Below are 18,167 nucleotides of genomic sequence, written 5' to 3' on the forward strand. Positions count from 1 at the left end.
GCAGACTTTCGTTCACATTAGATTGTTAATATTTGAGGATTTCTATGACTTTTATCCAATGTTTATAGATAGATGAACGTCTGATTTTTTTTTAATACATCCATCTTTATTTTTTGGTGGAAAACTGTTTTATTAGACTCCATTGTTCATGGTCTCCTTCATTTGTCTTATCATTTCTTGGTCCGCATTGATGAATCTTGACAAAGTCACAACAGTCCAGAAAAGGAATGCATCGTACAATAGTCTGAATAGCAAATTACATAAATGATTGTCTAGAACGAGACATGTTTAACAAGTTTAATACATATGGAAGGCGAGTACTCACACAATGAGGTCATTTATTAATTGTCAACATCCATCCTGTGGAGAAGGGCTTGTCGAGCGTGAAAAAAATAAAAAAAACACACTGGCACATTCGTAAAAGTCCAATCTAGCAAAATATAAAGGAAATTAATCTGATCGGTAAATGGCATAAGGAGACAAAAAAATCAAAGTGCCAGAATTACGTTTTTTTGGCAGCTGCACCATTGCAATAACATGCAATAACGGGCGATCAAAACAATGTGTTTACCCCAAAATGGTATCAGTAAAAATACAGCTCATGGCGCAAAAAATAAGCCCTCATCCTGCCCTAGATCCTGCAAACTGAAAATGTTATGGGTCTTGAAAAATGGGGACACAAGCAGAAATGTTTTATAAAAATTTCTGATTTTTTTTCAGCAATTTAATTAAAAAAAATATATATATGGTGTATATATATGATATATATATACCGTATATATATATATATACAGTATATATATATTTATTTATATATATATATAATATATATACGGTATACATATATAACAAACTCTATATGTAACAAACTCTCCTTCACTCATGACTTCTTCCTTTCTAATTCTCTTAACTTTCTGGCTCTTACTGAAACCTGGATCCAGCAGTCAGACACTACCGCTGTTGCTGCTCTTTCATATGGTGGACTATACTTTTCTCATACTCCAAGATCAGACAGTAGAGCTGGTGGAGGCATTGGTCTGCTCCTATCACCAAAATGTACCTATAAGGTAATCCCTCAAGTACCCTCACTTGTCTTCCCTTCTTTTGAGGTCCATGCCGTCAGACTCTACACCCACTTCTCCATGCGAGTGGTGGTGGTATATCGTCCTCCCGGCCCCTCCCATCAGTTCCTGGATCATTTTGCCACTTGGCTTCCACATTTTCTCTCCTGTGACATCCCTACCCTCATCATGGGAGATTTCAACATCCCCATTGCTCTTCCCCTCTCCCCATCTGCTACTCACCTTTTATCTCTAACCTCCTCGTTTGGCCTTTCGCAGCTTACTCATTCTCCAACGCATGAAGATGGAAACTCCCTCGTCTTGGTCTTCTCTCGGCTTTGTGCAGTGGATGATTTTGCAAACTCCCCTCTCCCGCTCTCTGACCACAATCTTCTTTCATTCTCTATCAAAAACTGCCAGGCTGCTCAGGTCACTCCCACTGTCCATACTTATAGAAACATACAGGCCATTAACACCCAGAAACTTATGAAGAACTTGCAGTCTTCATTGGCCCCTATCTCCTCCCTCTCATGTCCTGATTCTGCATTGAAGCATTACAATGAAACACTTCAAAGTGCCCTGGATGAATTTGCACCTCCTATACATAGAACACCACAACACAGACGGCGACAACCCTGGCACACCCTGCAAACACGTTTCCTGCAGCGGTGCTCCAGGTGCGCCGAACGTCTGTGGAGAAAATCCAATCTACATGAACATTTCACCCATTATGAGTTAATGCTTAGAACATACAACACTGCCCTTCACTAACAGCTAAATCAAATGGTCATTACTCCATGCTAATTCTCTTAGATCTCTCTGCAGCAATACACACTGTGGATCATCAGCTGCTCCTCACTATGCTCCGTTCCATTGGCCTCAAGGACACAGTTCTCTCCTGGTTCTCCTCCTAGCTCTCTGACCGCTCCTTTACTGTATCTTTTGTTGGTTCCTCCTCTCATCTTCCCCTTACTGTTGGGGTTCCTCAAGGATCAGTCCTAGGCCCCCTCCTCTTCTCTTTGTATACTGCCCCTATTGGTCAAACAATCAGTAGGTTTGGTTTCCAGTACCATCTCTATGCTGATGACACCCAATTATACGTTTCTTCTCCTGATATCACGCCAGCCATTCTAGTAAACACCAGCGATTGTCTAAACGCTGTGTCTAACATCATGTCCTCACTATATCTGAGACTGAACCTGTCAAAGACTGAACTCCTTGTGTTTCCTCCCGCTACTAATGTACTTATACCCGACATTGCCATTTCCGTGTGTGGATCTACTATTACTTCCCAGCAACATGCCCGCTGTCTTGGGGTCATACTTGACTCCGAGCTTTCCTTTGACCCCCACATACGATCACTGGCTCACTCTTGTCATCTGCACCTCAAAAACATTTCTAGAATTCGACCTTTTCCTACTTTTGACTCCGCAAAAACTCTTTCTGTTTCTCTTATTCATTCTCATCTCGACTATTGTAACTCTCTTCTAATTGGTCTCCCTCTTGCCAAACTTTCCCCTCTCCAATCTGTCTTGAATGCTGCAGCCAGGATCATATTCCTCGCCAATCGTTATACCGATGCCTCTACCTTGTGCCAGTCATTACACTGGCTACCCATCCACTCCAGAATCCAGTACAAACTTATTACCCTCACCCACAAAGCCCTCCACGGCTCAGCACCACCCTACATCTCCTCCCTTGTTTCAGTCTACCACCCTACCCGCGCCCTCTGTTCTGCTGATGACCTGAGGTTAGCATCCTCAATAATCAGAACCTCCCACTCCCGTTTCCAAGACTATACACGTGCTGCGCCAATTCTTTGGAATGCACTTTCCAGGTCAAAACGATTAGTCCCCAATTCCCACAATTTTAAGCGTGCCCTGAAAACGCATTTATTCAGACTGGCCTTTCGCCTCAACACATTAACCTAATCTATCCCTGTGTGGCACAGCCAAAAGTTTTACCATAGCCAGGTTCCCCGCATCATGTTCCCACATGCTTTATGCATCCATTAGCCCTCTGTGTACGTACAGTTACACACTTATTATGACTGGTCCAAACAATCAGGGCAACTGTAATCACCCACCTTTCGTGTCTACCTCTTTCCTCATAGATTGTAAGCTTGCGAGCAGGGCCCTCATTCCTCTTGGTATCTGTTATGATCTATGTGATTATTGTTATGCTGTAATGTCTATTGTCTGTACAAATCCCCTCTGATACACATTTGGTATCTGCATAGTTGTTCTGACCTGGAGAATCATATTGCCAGGTTAGTTTTTTTCCCATAAAGTGAACATGGTAAATAAAAAAAAAACTAAAAAAAATTGTGAAATTGAACTTTTTTATTTTTTTTTTTCAATTTCAACACACTTGGAATTGTTTGTCCAGTCTCCAGTGGATCACGTGATAAAATTAACAATGTCATTCAAAAGTACAACTTTCCCTGCAAAAAACAAACCCTCATACGGCTATGGGGGAGGAAACATAGTTACATAGTTATGGCTCTTGGAAGAAGTGGAGGAAAAAAACAAAAATGGAAAATTGCCCAGAGTGAAGGGATTAAAAAATAAATAAATAACCATTTAGTTACTTTTTAACTCCTCCACAAACACACGTTTGGCTGCATTGCTTACATTTTTCCTTATATTTTTCATTCCACATTTACATTAGATTATCGTCATACTTGATCAACAGTACATGGGCAACTAAAAGAGGTTGTCCACCTTTGGGGAGATTTTTTTATTTAAGTGCATGTAAAATCATGTTTTAATTGGGTTTCATTGAATATTTTGCACCATTTGCTTTCTATAGCCTTTATGTTGCACTGTTTATTATTGGCTGCAGAATGAGTTAGCTAAGAATCCATCAGTGAGCTCGTTCTGACTAGAGAGTTTGTATTTTTTTTGTCTTTTTCCGAGCTCCTCTCAGCCGATTTATCTTCAGCTCTCCGTTAGTGTGGTTTGTGATCATAATTCAGCTTTCCCACAAAGTCTTTGTTAACATTTTACTGCCAACAATAGACAATGCAACATAGAGGCTATAAGAAGCAATCGGTGGTACATTTTTAATGAAACACAATTGCAAAACTTATATTTAGTCCAAAATATATGCACTTCAATAAAAAAATAAGAAAAAAATTGCCCCCGAACTCTCCAAATGACCACTTGTTTATGAGGCCAGATTTCCTTTAAGAGGCTTTTCAGTTCTATCATACACTATGCTGGCCTCTTCCTTGAGAGGATCACTCCGCAAAAACACCATCTTTCATTTCTATTTGGGCGGCTGTTTCTAACAGATTTAACCATCCAGAGTAAAAATTAATAATTTTACTTCAGGCAACTTCTGGTGTTTTTGGGTGGTTTCGGTGTCGTTTGGGCTAATATCACTGACTACTCAACCTGGGATTAGTGCTAAATTGGAAGTATTTTTGTACACGTCTGGAATCTGATCTGTTTGAGAATGCAGATCATTGGCCTGCCAGAAGCGGAAGAAGTATTTTCAGTCTATTGCACTACTTCCTCCTGTCCTGCGGGGGCAGCATATAAATATCACGGTCTCTTGCTATTTTCACTCTCACATTTTTCCACAGCACACAGGTGGGACAGGATGGAGTTGTGTGTATTCTTGTTCAATGCTGTCCATCAGGGCTTCCTCTGTGTCATCATATGCTATAGGGGTCGGTGCTTCCGTATGAGCCAGACAAGAGTGTGACTGCCTGAGAATAAACAGGAAAATGCAGAATTTAAGTCACAGTTAAAAAGCACATGGACATGCAGCTTTCCACATTCTCATTGTAAACGTCCTTCATAAAAAGTTTTTTTTTGTTTAAGAATTAAGTATTTATTATAACTTTTTTTGGTGGTGTTTTTCCTGAGCATAACAAATGCTTATGGGAAAACAGCCAGAAAAATGCTGCACCCAAAACATCTGTGTTTAAATAATAATGCCACTGACCTGGAGTGGTCCTTTTATATAGACTTTAAAGAGGGAGGTCATCATCAGTGCTTGACAGCCTTTGTTGTATGATACAAAGATGTCAGTCCTGATTAGAACCACCCACTGGACTCCTGAGCCCAGAATTAGCAGGAATATTAGTAAATAAAATATAAGATGTACGGAGTCTTTTTTCACCAACCTACTGTTGTGCTCAAAAGTTTACACACCCTGGCAGAATTTTTGCTTTCTTGGCCTTTTTTCAGAGAAAATTAACGATAATACCAAAACCTTTTCTCCACTCATGGTTAGTGGTTGGGTGAAGCCATTTATTGTCAAACTACTGTGTCTTTACTTTTTAAGTCATAATGACAACCCAAAACACCCACATGACTCTGATCAAAAGTTCACATACCCCATTTCTTAATACCGTGTATTGCCCCCTCTAACATCAATGACAGCTTGAAGTCTTTTGTGGTACTTGTGGATGAGGTTCTTTATTTTCTCAGATGGTAAAGCTGCCCATTCTTCTTGGCAAAAAGCCTCCAGTTCCTGTAAATTCCTGTAGTACAGTAGTTTTAAAATAAATGGCTTCACCCAACCACTAACCATGAGTGGAGAAAACGTTTTGGTGTTATCATTCATATTTTCTGAAAAAGGCCAAGAAAGCAAAAATTCTTCCGGGGTATGTAAACTTTTGAGCACAATTGTATATATCGTCTCAGCTCTGCAGCATGCTGCTGACAGATTGTACAGCATTTTCAACGCTGGCAGGTTCTCTAAACATATAGTTTTGAACAATTAAAATGGTCTTGAGATACCAAATGAATTGCTCTATGGCAAAGTCCATGGATCTCTTGAACTTCACATTCTACAGCTTTAATTAATATCCGCTTTATCGGGAAAAGTTGGACCATTCTTTTGTCTACCTTTCCTGCAGTTCTGCCACTTACAGAGGCTTGTGAAAGTATTCGCCCCCTTGGCTTTTTTACCTATTTTGTTACATTACAACCTGTGCTTAAATATTTTTGTAATTCGATTTGTGTGTGAGGCATCAGCAGCACTAAATAGTCAAAGTTGGTGAAGTGAAGTGAGAAAAATATAGGCATAAATTAAATTTGTGGGATTAAATAACTAGAAATTGTCATGTGCATCTGTATTCACCCCTTTTGCGATTAAGCCCTTAAAAATGTCTGGTGCAAGCAATTCCCTTCATAAGTCACATGCTTAGTGACAGCACGTCCACCTGTGTGTGATCTAAGTGTCACACATCTGTCAGTATATACACTACAAAAGTTTGGAGTCATCCAGACAATTTTATGTTTTCCATGAAAACTCATACTTTTATTAATCTAATGAGTTGCCAAATGAATTTAAAATCTCGGCCAGACATTGACAAGGATCGAAGAAAAGATTTTTATTTGAAATAATAATTTTCTCCTTCAAACTTTGCTTTCGTCAGAGAATGCTCCCTTTGCAGCAATTCCAGCATTGCAGACCTATGGCATTCTAGCAGTTAATTTGCTGAGGTAATCTGGAGAAATTTCACCCCATGCTTCCAGAAGCCCCTCCCACAAGTTGGTTTGGCTTGATGGGCACTTTTTGCGTACCATACAGTCAAGCTGCTCCCACAACAGCTCAATGGGGTTGAGATCTGGTAACTGAGCTGGCCACTCCATTACAGATAAAATAGCAGCTGTCTGCTTCTTCCCTAAATAGTTCTTGCATAATTTGGAGGTGTGCTTTGGGTCATTGTCCTGTTGTAGGATGAAATTGGTTCTAATAAAGCGCTGTCCACAGGGTATGGCATGGCGTTGCAAAATGGAGCGATAGCCTTTCTTATTCAAAATCCCTTTTACCTTGTACAAATCTCCCACTTTACCAGCATCAAAGCAACCCCAGACCATCACATTACCTCCACCATGCTTGACAGATGGCGTCAGGCACTCTTCCAGCATCTTTTCAGTTGTTCTGCGTCTCACAAATGTTCTTCTGTGTGATCCGAACACCTCAAACTTGGATTAGTTTGTCCATAACACTTTTTTCCAATCTTCCTCTGTCCAATGTCTGTGTTCTTTTGCCCATATTAATCTTTTCCTTTTATTAGCCAGTCTCAGATATGACTTTTTCTTTGCCACTATGCCCTGAAGGCCAGCATCACGGCGTCGCCTCTTCACTGTAGACGTTGACACTGGCGTTTTGCTTGTACTATTTAATGAAGCTGCCAGTTGAGGACCTGTGAGGCGTAGATTTCTCAAATTACAGACTCTAATGTACTTGTCTTGTTGCTCAGTTGTGCAGCGGGGCCTCCCACTTCTCTTTCTACTCTGGTTAGAGCCTGTTTGTGCTCTCCTCTGAACGGAGTAGTACATACTGTTGTAGGAAATCTTCAGTTTCTTGGCAATTTCTCGCATGGAATAGCCTTCATTTCTAAGAACAAGAATAGACTGTCGAGTTTCACATGAAAGTTTTTTTCTGGTCATTTTGAGAGTTTAATGGAACCAACAAATGTAATGAATTTAAGAAAGGAATGGATGCTTTTCTTGTGAGTAACAGTATAGAAGGTTACGAATAACAGAATATTATAGGTAGATGGTTGACCCAGCTTAGGGGAAGGAATTTTTTCCCTTTGGAGAAAATTGGCTTCTACTCTGTGGGTTTTTTTGCCTTCCCCAGGATCAACAATGCAGAACAGTTGCACTAAAAATAGGCTGAACTAGATGGACATAAGGTCTTCCTTCAGCCTTCAAAACTATGTTACTATGTTAATGCTCCAGATTCTCAACTAGCTCAAAGGTAGGTCAGGTTTATAGCTTCTCTAATCAGCCAAACTGTTTTCAGCTGTGTTAACATACTTGCACAAGGGTTTTCAAGGGTATTCTAACCATCCATTAGCCTTCTTACACAGTTAGCAAACACAAAGTACCATAAGAACACCGGAGTGATGGTTGTTGGAAATGGGCCTCTATACACCTATGATGATAATGCTGCAACCCCCCAACCTACTGTCTCCTTCCCCACCATCCTGTAGAATGTAAACCCGAAAGGACAGGGTCCTCTCCCCTCTGTATCAGTCTGTGATTGTTACTTTGTTTACTGTAAATGATATCTGTAATTTGTATGTAATCCCTTCTCATGCACAGCATCATGGAATCAATAGTGCTATATAAATAAATAATAATAATAATGCATTACAAACCAGACGTTTGCAGCTAGAATAGTCATTTATCACATTAACAATGTATAGAGTGTATTTCTAAATCATTTAATGTTAGCTTCATTGGAAAAAAAACTGTGCTTTTCTTTAAAAAATAAGGAAATTTCTAAGTGACCCTAAACTTTTGAATGGTAGTGTACACTTTACCTTTCCTGAAAGGCCACAGAGGCTGCAACGCCAATAAGAAAGAGGCTCCACTAACCAAACAACACCATGAAGGAGATCTCCAAACACGTCAGGGACAAAGTTGTTGAGAAATACAAGTCAGGGTTGGGTTATAAAAAATATCCCAATCTCTGATGATCCCCAGGGGCACTATCAAATCCAATATCATCAAATGGAAACACATGTTGCCACAACAAACCTGCCAAGAGAGGGACGCCCACCAAAACTCTCAGCATGGACAAGGAATGCATTAATCAGAGAGGCAGCACAGAGACCAAAGGTAACCCTGAAGGAGCTGCAGAGTACCCAAGCAGAGAGTGGAGTATCTGTGCATACGACCACAATACGCCATACACTGAATAGACTTGACCTTTATGGAAGAGTGGGCAGAAAAAGCTGTTACTTAAACACAAACATTTTAAAGCTTGTTTTGAGTTTGCCAAAAGTCATGTGGGAGACTTCCCAAATGTATGGAGGAAGGCGCTGTGGTCAGATGAGACCAAAATTGAACTTTGTGGCCACCAAGGTAAATGCTATGTCTGGCACCAAACCAACACAGCTCATCACCCCAAGAACACCATCCCCACAGTGAAACATGGTGGTGGCAGCATCATTCTGTAAAGAGATTTTTTTTTGTCACCAGGGAAATCGAAAATAGTCCAAGTCAAGGGAAAATGGGTGGTGTGGAATACAATGATATTCTTGAGCATATCCTGTTTCAGTTTGTCAGTGATTTGAGACTGGTAAGGAAGTACTGACTTTAGGGGGATGAATAATTATGCACAATGAAGTTTTCAGTTTTTTTGTCCTATTTGTTGGTTGCTTCACTATAAAAAGAAAACCAAATGTTCACAGTTGTAGGAATGTTCTTTACATTAACTGATGCAAACCCTCAAAAAAAGTTCTGAGGTCTCAAAACACAAAAAGAATACGTTCACAAGCCACTGTATATAGAAAAAAGACCTTACAAGAATCACTGAGAATTTTTTTCATACGTACATGGGTAAGTTGTTGTTTTCAAGTTTAAAGACCATGCTGGTTCCTGGGGCCTAAAACGGAGAAAGCATTGTTAATATGTTGAATCAGGTTGACTTTGGTAACCATTTGTGGTTGACATATCATCCAGAAAACACAATTCAATGGGCGCTGATATGATCCAGTCTGTCAATAGCTTGGAGGATTCCCTACTCTATAAAACATAACCTTTAATCAGTCATTAAAATCCTGAGACAACACATTTAAGCACAATAAACAAAATAGTGCTTATGCAGATCAGTGCTCATAAAAAAAATGGTTCTGTCTCACCACTTGTTACGGACATAGACATCCTGGTCTGTTTCCAAATATATCTTGCCGAGTTCTGGGTCCAACACGAGGGAAAAAGGAGAGGATAAGGGAGAGGGATATAAGTGTGCAATAAATCCCTATCTCCCTGTCGTGCCCCGGTGTTGCTCCTGTCCTCACAAGGACAGGCCCCAAGTGGACCCTATATTGACACCCCCCAAAAGATGAAAAGGGGGGTTGGTTCCTCCCTACGCGTTTCCTCTCCAAACTTTTCTTTTGGCAGCAACATGGACAGTCATTCTGTCATTGAGGCAACTAGCCACTGCAGGGCCTGCTTTCATTTACGGACCACAGAAAACAATTTCTCTTTACCCCCTGCAATTATATTTCAAACTCCCCTATTAAATCCCCGCTATTGGGGAGGAAATGCGTAGGGAGGAACTAACCCCCCTTTTCATCTTTTGGGGTGTCAATATAGGGTCCACTTGGGGCCTGTCCTTGTGAGGACAGGAGCAACACCGGGGCACGACAGGGAGATAGGGATTTATTGCACACTTATATCCCTCTCCCTTATCCTCTCCTTTTTCCCTCGTGTTGGACCCAGAACCCGGCAAGATATATTTGTAAACAGACCGGGATGTCTATGTCCGTAACAAGTGGTGAGACCGAACCATTTTTTTAATGAGCACTGATCTGCACGAGCACTATTTTGTTTATTGTGTTTAAATGTGTTGTTTCAGGTTTTTAATGACTGATTAAAGGTTATGTTTTATAGAGTAGGGAATCCTCCAAGCTGTTGATATACTAACCCCTGAGGGTTTTTTGTATGATGGTAATAAATTTGCACCATAGCTGATTTTATGATCCAGTCTGCCCTGACAAACATGCTGCTTTTCTTGAGCTTCCATTTTATATTTAAAGGAGTTGTCTGGTGAAAACAAGCTAACACCTATCCAAAACAGCATAACTTATAGATTGATAGGAGTCCGACTGCTGGGACCTGCACCGATTGGCAGGGCAAATAATTTTTTATCTCCTACGGGGCACTTTTATCCCCATTAGAATGGAGCAGAGGAGCACATGCCCAACCAATGCTCCATTTATTCATCATGGGGCTGCAATGACAAGTCAAGCCTATGGCCTTAGGGAATTAATGCGCTAGTTGTCAGACATACGTATCGTCACATCATTCAAATGGAGATAAGAGTGCACCATCAGGGATAAATATTTCCCAATATTAGGAAGTAGAATGCTTTTTTCACAGTGAAATCTTGTAGAGGAGTTATAAGTTGTTCATTGTTATAAGTGTTGATAATGATATTTCTCAATTTTGTTGTTAATTAGAAACACACGTGGATCATTCAATGAATCTCACTCATTTGGTGCGGTCACCCCGATGCGCGCTTCTGCCAAAAGCCTTTGTGTGTGAGGGGGAAGTTACAGAATAAAAGAGGAGACTCCAGCCAATCATATCGCACACGTCACCATGGTAACCGGAACGCTCGGCGGCATCACATGCCGAGTGACGTCAGGACCACACAAATCATGTGATCCGACGTCAGTCGGTACGAGAGAAGCCGAAGGCTGGCGTACATGCAGGGACCATGGTTCCATGTGTGCTGGTGTATCCGCTGCAGGTAAAGGATTCAATTGTACCTGCAGCATAAATTGCACAAATGTGGAAAGATAGTGAATTATACGATGAAGCCTTTTGTGTCCTGGATTACACAGCAATATTGCAAGTGAACGAATAAAAAAGTCACGTATATGTGTAACACTATGCAAATACATCATCCATAAAGATATAATAATTACATCATATGCATAAAATATACATGGCAATCGGTATGGACAGAGGGTCACATGTCAAGCAATAAAATTATAGTTCTCCCATGGATGTCCTCAAGAGTATCCATAGACACCCACTTTTGGATCATAGAGATTATTTTGAATATATGATAAATTATACATATCTGAAATCTAGTGCATCTGCAAAATTACGATCCGCCACAAATTATACACTATATATAAAAGAGAGGTGTGTGTAAACACGAATCAAAAGGCGCATCCGAGAGACGAATCATAACCAAGCACTTGTTACATCGGTAATGGCCTACAAATCTTATACATGATCGCAAAGTTTCACAGGTGCATATAATTACTGCATAATCCCAGAATACTTAATCAATGGTATAATCCCAAATTAATACAGAAAAAATAATAACAACCATAAGCACACACAATGATGCTACGCAGTACAGGACACAATTGAATATTTGGAGCTTCCCAACACCATTATCAACATATGATGTGTAGTGGTTCATGACATCGATTCACATAGAGAGAGGCAGAGGCTACTATAAAGACAAAACAATAATTAAAACCAAATTAAAAAAACGAGCAAACGTGCATGTACCACAGTGAGATTTTAAAGAAATGGAACAAAGATAAAGTTTTCATTTAAACCCTTAGGGCAGGGATGGGGAATCTTTTTTCTGCCAAGTGCCATTTGGATATTTATACCATCCTTCGGGGGCCGTACAAACTCCGCCCACAAAGTACATCCTGACTCTGGCACTGGTTTCATGGCGTAATCTTTCATTGCATGCCCTTCAATGTTCAGTAGTGAACACTGCGTGTGTGTGCTAACAGAGCAAGAAGAAATTAATGAGATTGTGGCAATCAAAATACAGCTCCCTGCCCAAGAATGTGGTCCCTGAGAATCTGCTCAGGGGCCTGGTAAAAGGTCATCGAGGGCCGTAAATGGCCCTGGGGCCTGAGGTTCCCCACCCCTGCCTTAGGGTGTAGTGTGTCCAGGGTCAAAATCCAACTGGTTTCCAGTTGTGCCAATCTCTGGCTAATTTTACCTCAGTGAATACCAATATTGATTTGATCTATCCCTCCAGCTCTCAAAAGTGAGATGTGACAACTATTGAAGTGACGTGAAATGGTCCTGAGTGGATCTAGATGGAAGATAGATAGATGAATTTCTTGATTAATATTCTTTTCTCATGTCACTTTGGATACACAAATGGCTGAAGAAATAGCTACCAGAAAGAGACTTTTAGGTTGGCTTCTAGTATATTCAAACAGAAGGCCCATTAAAGATTCAAGGGCTAGGGATAAGTGGCACATTTGTGCTTGGTACCTGACAGCAGGGTACACATTTTTTATAGCTGTAAAAAAAATCTTCTTATCAAAGGCTGGATGGAAAAAATACAAGGAGGGCATTTATTGCTGAAAAATGAACCTTCAAAGTGTTTGGTTGTAGCCCCGTTTGAATTTCATCCTGAAAAAATTCTAAAAACTTTAAAACAGAATGACCAGCAACTTCTTTATCAGAACCCCAGTTCTTGAAGATTCCCTAAATCCTGTGTTAAGCTTTATTAATGGATGATTTAAAAGAATGCTATTGATGATAGATTTCAAGAGACCATTGCTACCCTTTATTAATCGTTGCTTTTAAATTTCCAGGCAGTCAGATGATAAAGCTCTAGATGAGGATGAGCAAGTCCTCCTTGAAGACGAACACCTGCTCTGTGATGAAGCTTTCACAGTATTTCAATCTACAGGATCTCTGCGAGGCCAGAATGGTCTGATTGCAATTAAAAAGACTTTTTTGACTTGTATCTTTTTTAGAATTCTTGGGATTAGAAGAATGGAGGGAGGAGACACATAGAAAAATATCCTGGACCAGCTTAATGAAAGACCATCCACTCTGTAGGGATTGTCCTGGTGATTGAGGGAACAAAACCACTGCAGTTATCCTCTGCTGACACCATGAGATGCATTTGAGGAAGACCTCATATCTTTGTTAATTGTAAGGACAGTACATTGTCCAGTCACCATTCTCCTGCTTTTATTCTGTACCTGTGAAGCCAGTCTCCTTGTATGTTCAGAGCATCTTGAAAATGGGCTGCTGTAAGGTTCCTAGTATTCTTCTGAGCCCAATACATGATCTCTCTGCATAGTTTTGATAAGGTGTCGGACGTTGTTCCCACTTGTTTCTTCAGATCGAATACTGCCGTCAAATTAAATGTTTGAACAATCAGTGAATGACCTCTTAAACTTGACTAGAAATGGCAAAGAGCAAGGAATATGGCCCGATTTCTCTGAGGTTTGATGACATTTGTTTTGTCTGCTATAGACCTCAGCCTAAGCACCCAGTGATTATGAAGACGGGCTCCACACCCTTGAGAAGATGCACCTGTGGTTAAGGTCAAGGAAGATATCGGTGGAAGGCTTTTCCCCCTTGATTATCTGTTCATCTGAATCCACAAGTCTAGTTTTGTCTTTGGGTTTATTAAAATCAGGCGATCTAAGGCCTGAGGCATGTGATTCCATATAGATAGAATATGGGATTGGAGAATGCGTATATGGGCCTTTACCCACTGCCTTGGAGTCCACCAGAAATCCAAGACAAGAGACTGAAAGTGGATTAGAACTGATTTCTCTAAATTAATTAAAAATCCATGCAGCTAAAGAAACTCCAGTGAAAGACAGAAGATATGCCAGTTTAAAAGTTCTTTTAAAGGCGACTAAATCGTCTAGATATGAGATTATGTAGATCCCCTTCAATATAAGAGCAGCAGCCAATACGACCATCAGTTTGGTAAAGACCCTGGGAGCAGAGTCAAGAGAGTAAATTGTAAATGATCAACAGTACCTTGTATTGGAACAACAATACTAAGAAATATTCTGTGTGCTGATAAGACTGGTACATGGAGATATGCATCCAACAGATCTATTTTTCTTAAGTCTCCTTGCTGAAGAACATTCAAAAAAGATCTGATTGTTTCTATTTTAAAGTGTGTTTTCTTAACAAGTATGTTGAAGTAAGTCAGATCTACTATTAGCCTCCACTTGTTTTGTGACTTTTGTACTGCAAAATTTCTTCAGTGGACCCCTATGATCCTTTGTGCTGGAAGGACTGGTTCTAAAGCTCCTTTCTTTATGAAATCTTCTATTAGTTGATTAATGTGAGACTTTGCTTCTGAATCCAAGAGAAATATGTCTGAAGGCACAATCTTTAGTTCCAGGGAACATTCTCTGTGCATCCAAAAATTGACTCGGCAATCTGAGTTAGCATTTTCCAAAATTGAGAATTTTAAAAGACTCGCCCCTACAGGAGAGATTGCATCATAATTCTGTTTATTTACTCTTCCCATAGTTCTTTTTAAAAGTAGGGATGAAAACCTTTTGTTCCTGAATCTCTTTCCCTGATCGTTGTAGAAGTTTTTTTCTGTTCTTTGTGGAATTTCAGAAAAACTTAGCTTGAGCTGACTGGAACAGAGCTGAGAACCAAGACCTGACAAGCCAGAAGGAATCACCAGCACCAGAATAGGGCGTCAGCTGTCTTAAATCCAGTCTGAGATTCCTGAGATCCAATCGTCATCCTCCTTATCATGTGGCAGATCTCTACTGATTAAATCAGCCTCACTACCTCCTGTTACCACCAGAGGGAGCCTGGAAGGAAGTCTCACAACTGGTAGACCAGAAAATGAACTCACAACAGTACCCCCCCCCTTGAGGAGGGGTTACCGAACTCTCATCCACGCCACCAAGCCAATCAGGATGGGCCCGGTGAAAAGCACGAACCAATCTATTGGCATGAATATCAGAGGCAGAGACCCAATAATTATCCTCCTGGTCATAACCCTTCCATTTGACCAAATACTGGAGTCTCCGTCTAACCAAACGAGAATCCAATATTTTCTCTACCTCATATTCCACATTGCCTTCAACCAACACAGGGTCAGGAGGTGCTGCCATAGGAACCACTGGCTCAACAAACCTCTTCAACAGAGATTTGTGAAATACGTTATGGATCTTGAACGTAACTGGAAGAGCCAATCGAAAAGAAACAGGATTAAGAATCTCCAAAATCTTATAAGGTCTAATAAATCTTGGCTTAAATTTTGGAGATGCACCCTTCATAGGAATATTCTTAGATGACAACCAAACCATATCACCCACTTTAAACCGGGGACCAATGGTCCTATGCCGGTTGGAAAATCGCTGGGCCTTTTCCTGAGAGAGTGACAACTTATCCACCACTTGGTCCCATATCTGCTGCATTCTCTTGACCACAGTGTCCACACCTGGGCAGGACGAAGATTCCATTTGCCCTGAAGAGAATCGAGGATGAAACCCAAAATTACAGAAAAAGGGTGACATCAAAGTGGCAGAACTAGCTCTATTGTTCAGCGCGAATTCGGCCAAGGGCAAAAATGAGACCCAATCATCCTGATCAGCAGATATAAAACATCTTAAATAAGACTCCAAGGTCTTGTTTGTTCTTTCAGTTTGTCCATTGGTCTGGGGATGAAACGCAGAGGAGAAGGATAACTGAATTCCCAGATGGGAACAAAAGGCTTTCCAGAATCTGGAAACAAACTGGACTCCTCTGTCGGACACACTGTTCTCAGGAATCCCATGTAACCAAACCACCTGTTGTAAAAACAAGGGTACCAACTCAGAGGAAGATGGCAACTTTGGGAGTGGTACAAGATGGACCATCTTCGAAAATCTATCACAAATCACCCAGATAAGTCATTCTCTGAGAGACAGGAAGATCAGAAATAAAATCCATTGAGATATGGGTCCATGGCCTCTAGGGCACCGGCAGGGGCATCAGCAACCTACTAGAACGAGAACAGGGTTTAGACCGAGAACAAGTCCCACAGGACTGCACAAAATTCCTGACATCACGAGATAAGGCAGGCCACCAAAAAGACCGGCTCACCAAATCTCTGGTACCAAAAATACCTGGATGGCCAGACAATGTGGAGCAATGAGTTTCAGACATCACTCTCTTTCTCCACTGGTCAGGGACATACAATTTTCCCATAGGGCAACGCTCAGGTTTATCCTCCTGAAATTCCCCCAGGGCGCGTCTCAAATCGGGCGAAATGGCAGAAAGAACTACCCCCTCACCTAGGATGGTAGTAGGCTCGGTCACATTAAGAGAATTGGCAAAGAAACTCCTAGAAAGGGCGTCTGCCTTAACATTCTTAGTGCCCGGAAGAAAAGAGACCACAAAATTAAAACGCGTGAAAAACAAGGCTCATCTAGCCTGTCTAGGATTCAAGCGTTTGGCCGACTCCAGATAAATCAAATTCTTGTGATCGGTGAGGACCACAACTTGATGTGTAACTCCCTTCAACCAATGTCTCCACTCCTCAAATGCCCATTTCATGGCCAACAATTCCCGATTCCCCACGTCATAGTTGCGTTCAGATGGGGAGAACTTTCGAGAAAAGAAGGCACAGGGATTCATCTTAGAAGTCACAGGGTCTTTTTGGGACAAAACAGCTCCTGCACCAATCTCAGAAGCATCTACCTCCACCTGAAATGGAAGTGAGACATCAGGTTGCTGCAAAACCGGAGCTGAAGTAAATCTCCGCTTAAGCTCCTGAAACGCCGAGACAGCCTCAGGAGACCAATTCAGCACATCAGCGCCCTTCTTGGTCAGATCAGTCAGTGGTTTGACAATACCAGAAAAATTACCTATAAATTTACGATAGAAATTAGCAGAACCCAAAAACTTCTGGAGGGCCTTCAAAGAAGTAGGCTGAACCCAATCATAAATGGCCGGTACCTTGGCCGGGTCCATTTCAATAGTCGACGGAGACAAGATAAATCCCAAAAATGAAATCCTCTGTACACCAAAGAGGCATTTCGATCCCTTAACAAGCAGGGAATTCTCCCTCAAAATCCGGAACACAGTCCGGACGTGTTCCACATGAGAATCCCAATCACTAGAAAAGATCAAAATATCATCCAGATAGATGATCAAAAACTTATCCACAAAGTCACGGAAAATATCATTCATAAAGGACTGGAAGACAGAAGGGGCATTAGTGAGCTCAAAAGGCATCACCAGGTACTCAAAATGTCCCTCCGCAGTATTAAACGCTGTCTTCCATTCATCCCCGTGCTTGATGCGAATAAGATTATACGCCCCCCTGAGGTCAAGCTTAGTAAACCAGCAGGCACTCTTAACTCTGGAGAATAAATCAGACATCACAGGTAACGGGTACTGATATTTAACCGTCATCTTGTTAAGGGAACGATAATCAATACACGGTCTTAATGAACCATCTTTTTTGGCCACAAAAAAATCCCCAGCACCTAAAGGTGACGAGGATGGTCTAATATGACCCTTCTCCAACGACTCCTTAATATAGGATCGCATAGCATCATGTTCGGGTACTGATAAGTTGAAAAGCCGACCCTTGGGAAATTTACACCCAGGCATCAACTCAATTGCATAGTCATAACTCCTATGAGGAGGCAAAGACGCAGACTTACTCTCACTAAATACATCAGAAAAATCGGCCAGATAATCAGGAATATCATGAGACTGAGGAGAGGTGGAGAAAACAGGAGCGTCCCTAAGAACACAATGACAACCCCAACTCACCACAGACCCAGATTTCCAATCCAAAACTGGATTATGAGTTTGCAATCAGGGAAAACCCAGAACAATAGTATCATGCAAATTA

At 41.1% G+C, this 18,167-nt stretch overlaps 1 protein-coding gene across 1 annotated transcript in view; it reads right to left on the reverse strand.

Annotated features, from left to right (window-relative positions):
• Positions 1 to 283: 283 nt before the first annotated feature.
• LOC141083791 (uncharacterized) overlaps positions 284 to 18,167 on the reverse strand; it is a 72,713-nt gene continuing 54,829 nt past the window's right edge. The window contains exons 4-5 of the mRNA XM_073568214.1: positions 9,376 to 9,425; positions 284 to 4,776 (exon numbers count right to left, since the gene is read on the reverse strand). Of these exons, the coding sequence (XP_073424315.1) occupies positions 4,730 to 4,776; positions 9,376 to 9,425 (97 nt within the window). The 3' untranslated portion in view covers positions 284 to 4,729. The remainder of the gene's footprint in view (positions 4,777 to 9,375; positions 9,426 to 18,167) is intronic.

The sequence above is a fragment of the Dendrobates tinctorius genome, unplaced genomic scaffold, assembly GCF_039654945.1.
Source record: "Dendrobates tinctorius isolate UK_male_01 unplaced genomic scaffold, ASM3965494v1 ptg000021l, whole genome shotgun sequence".
NCBI classification, from domain to species: Eukaryota; Metazoa; Chordata; class Amphibia; order Anura; family Dendrobatidae; genus Dendrobates; species Dendrobates tinctorius.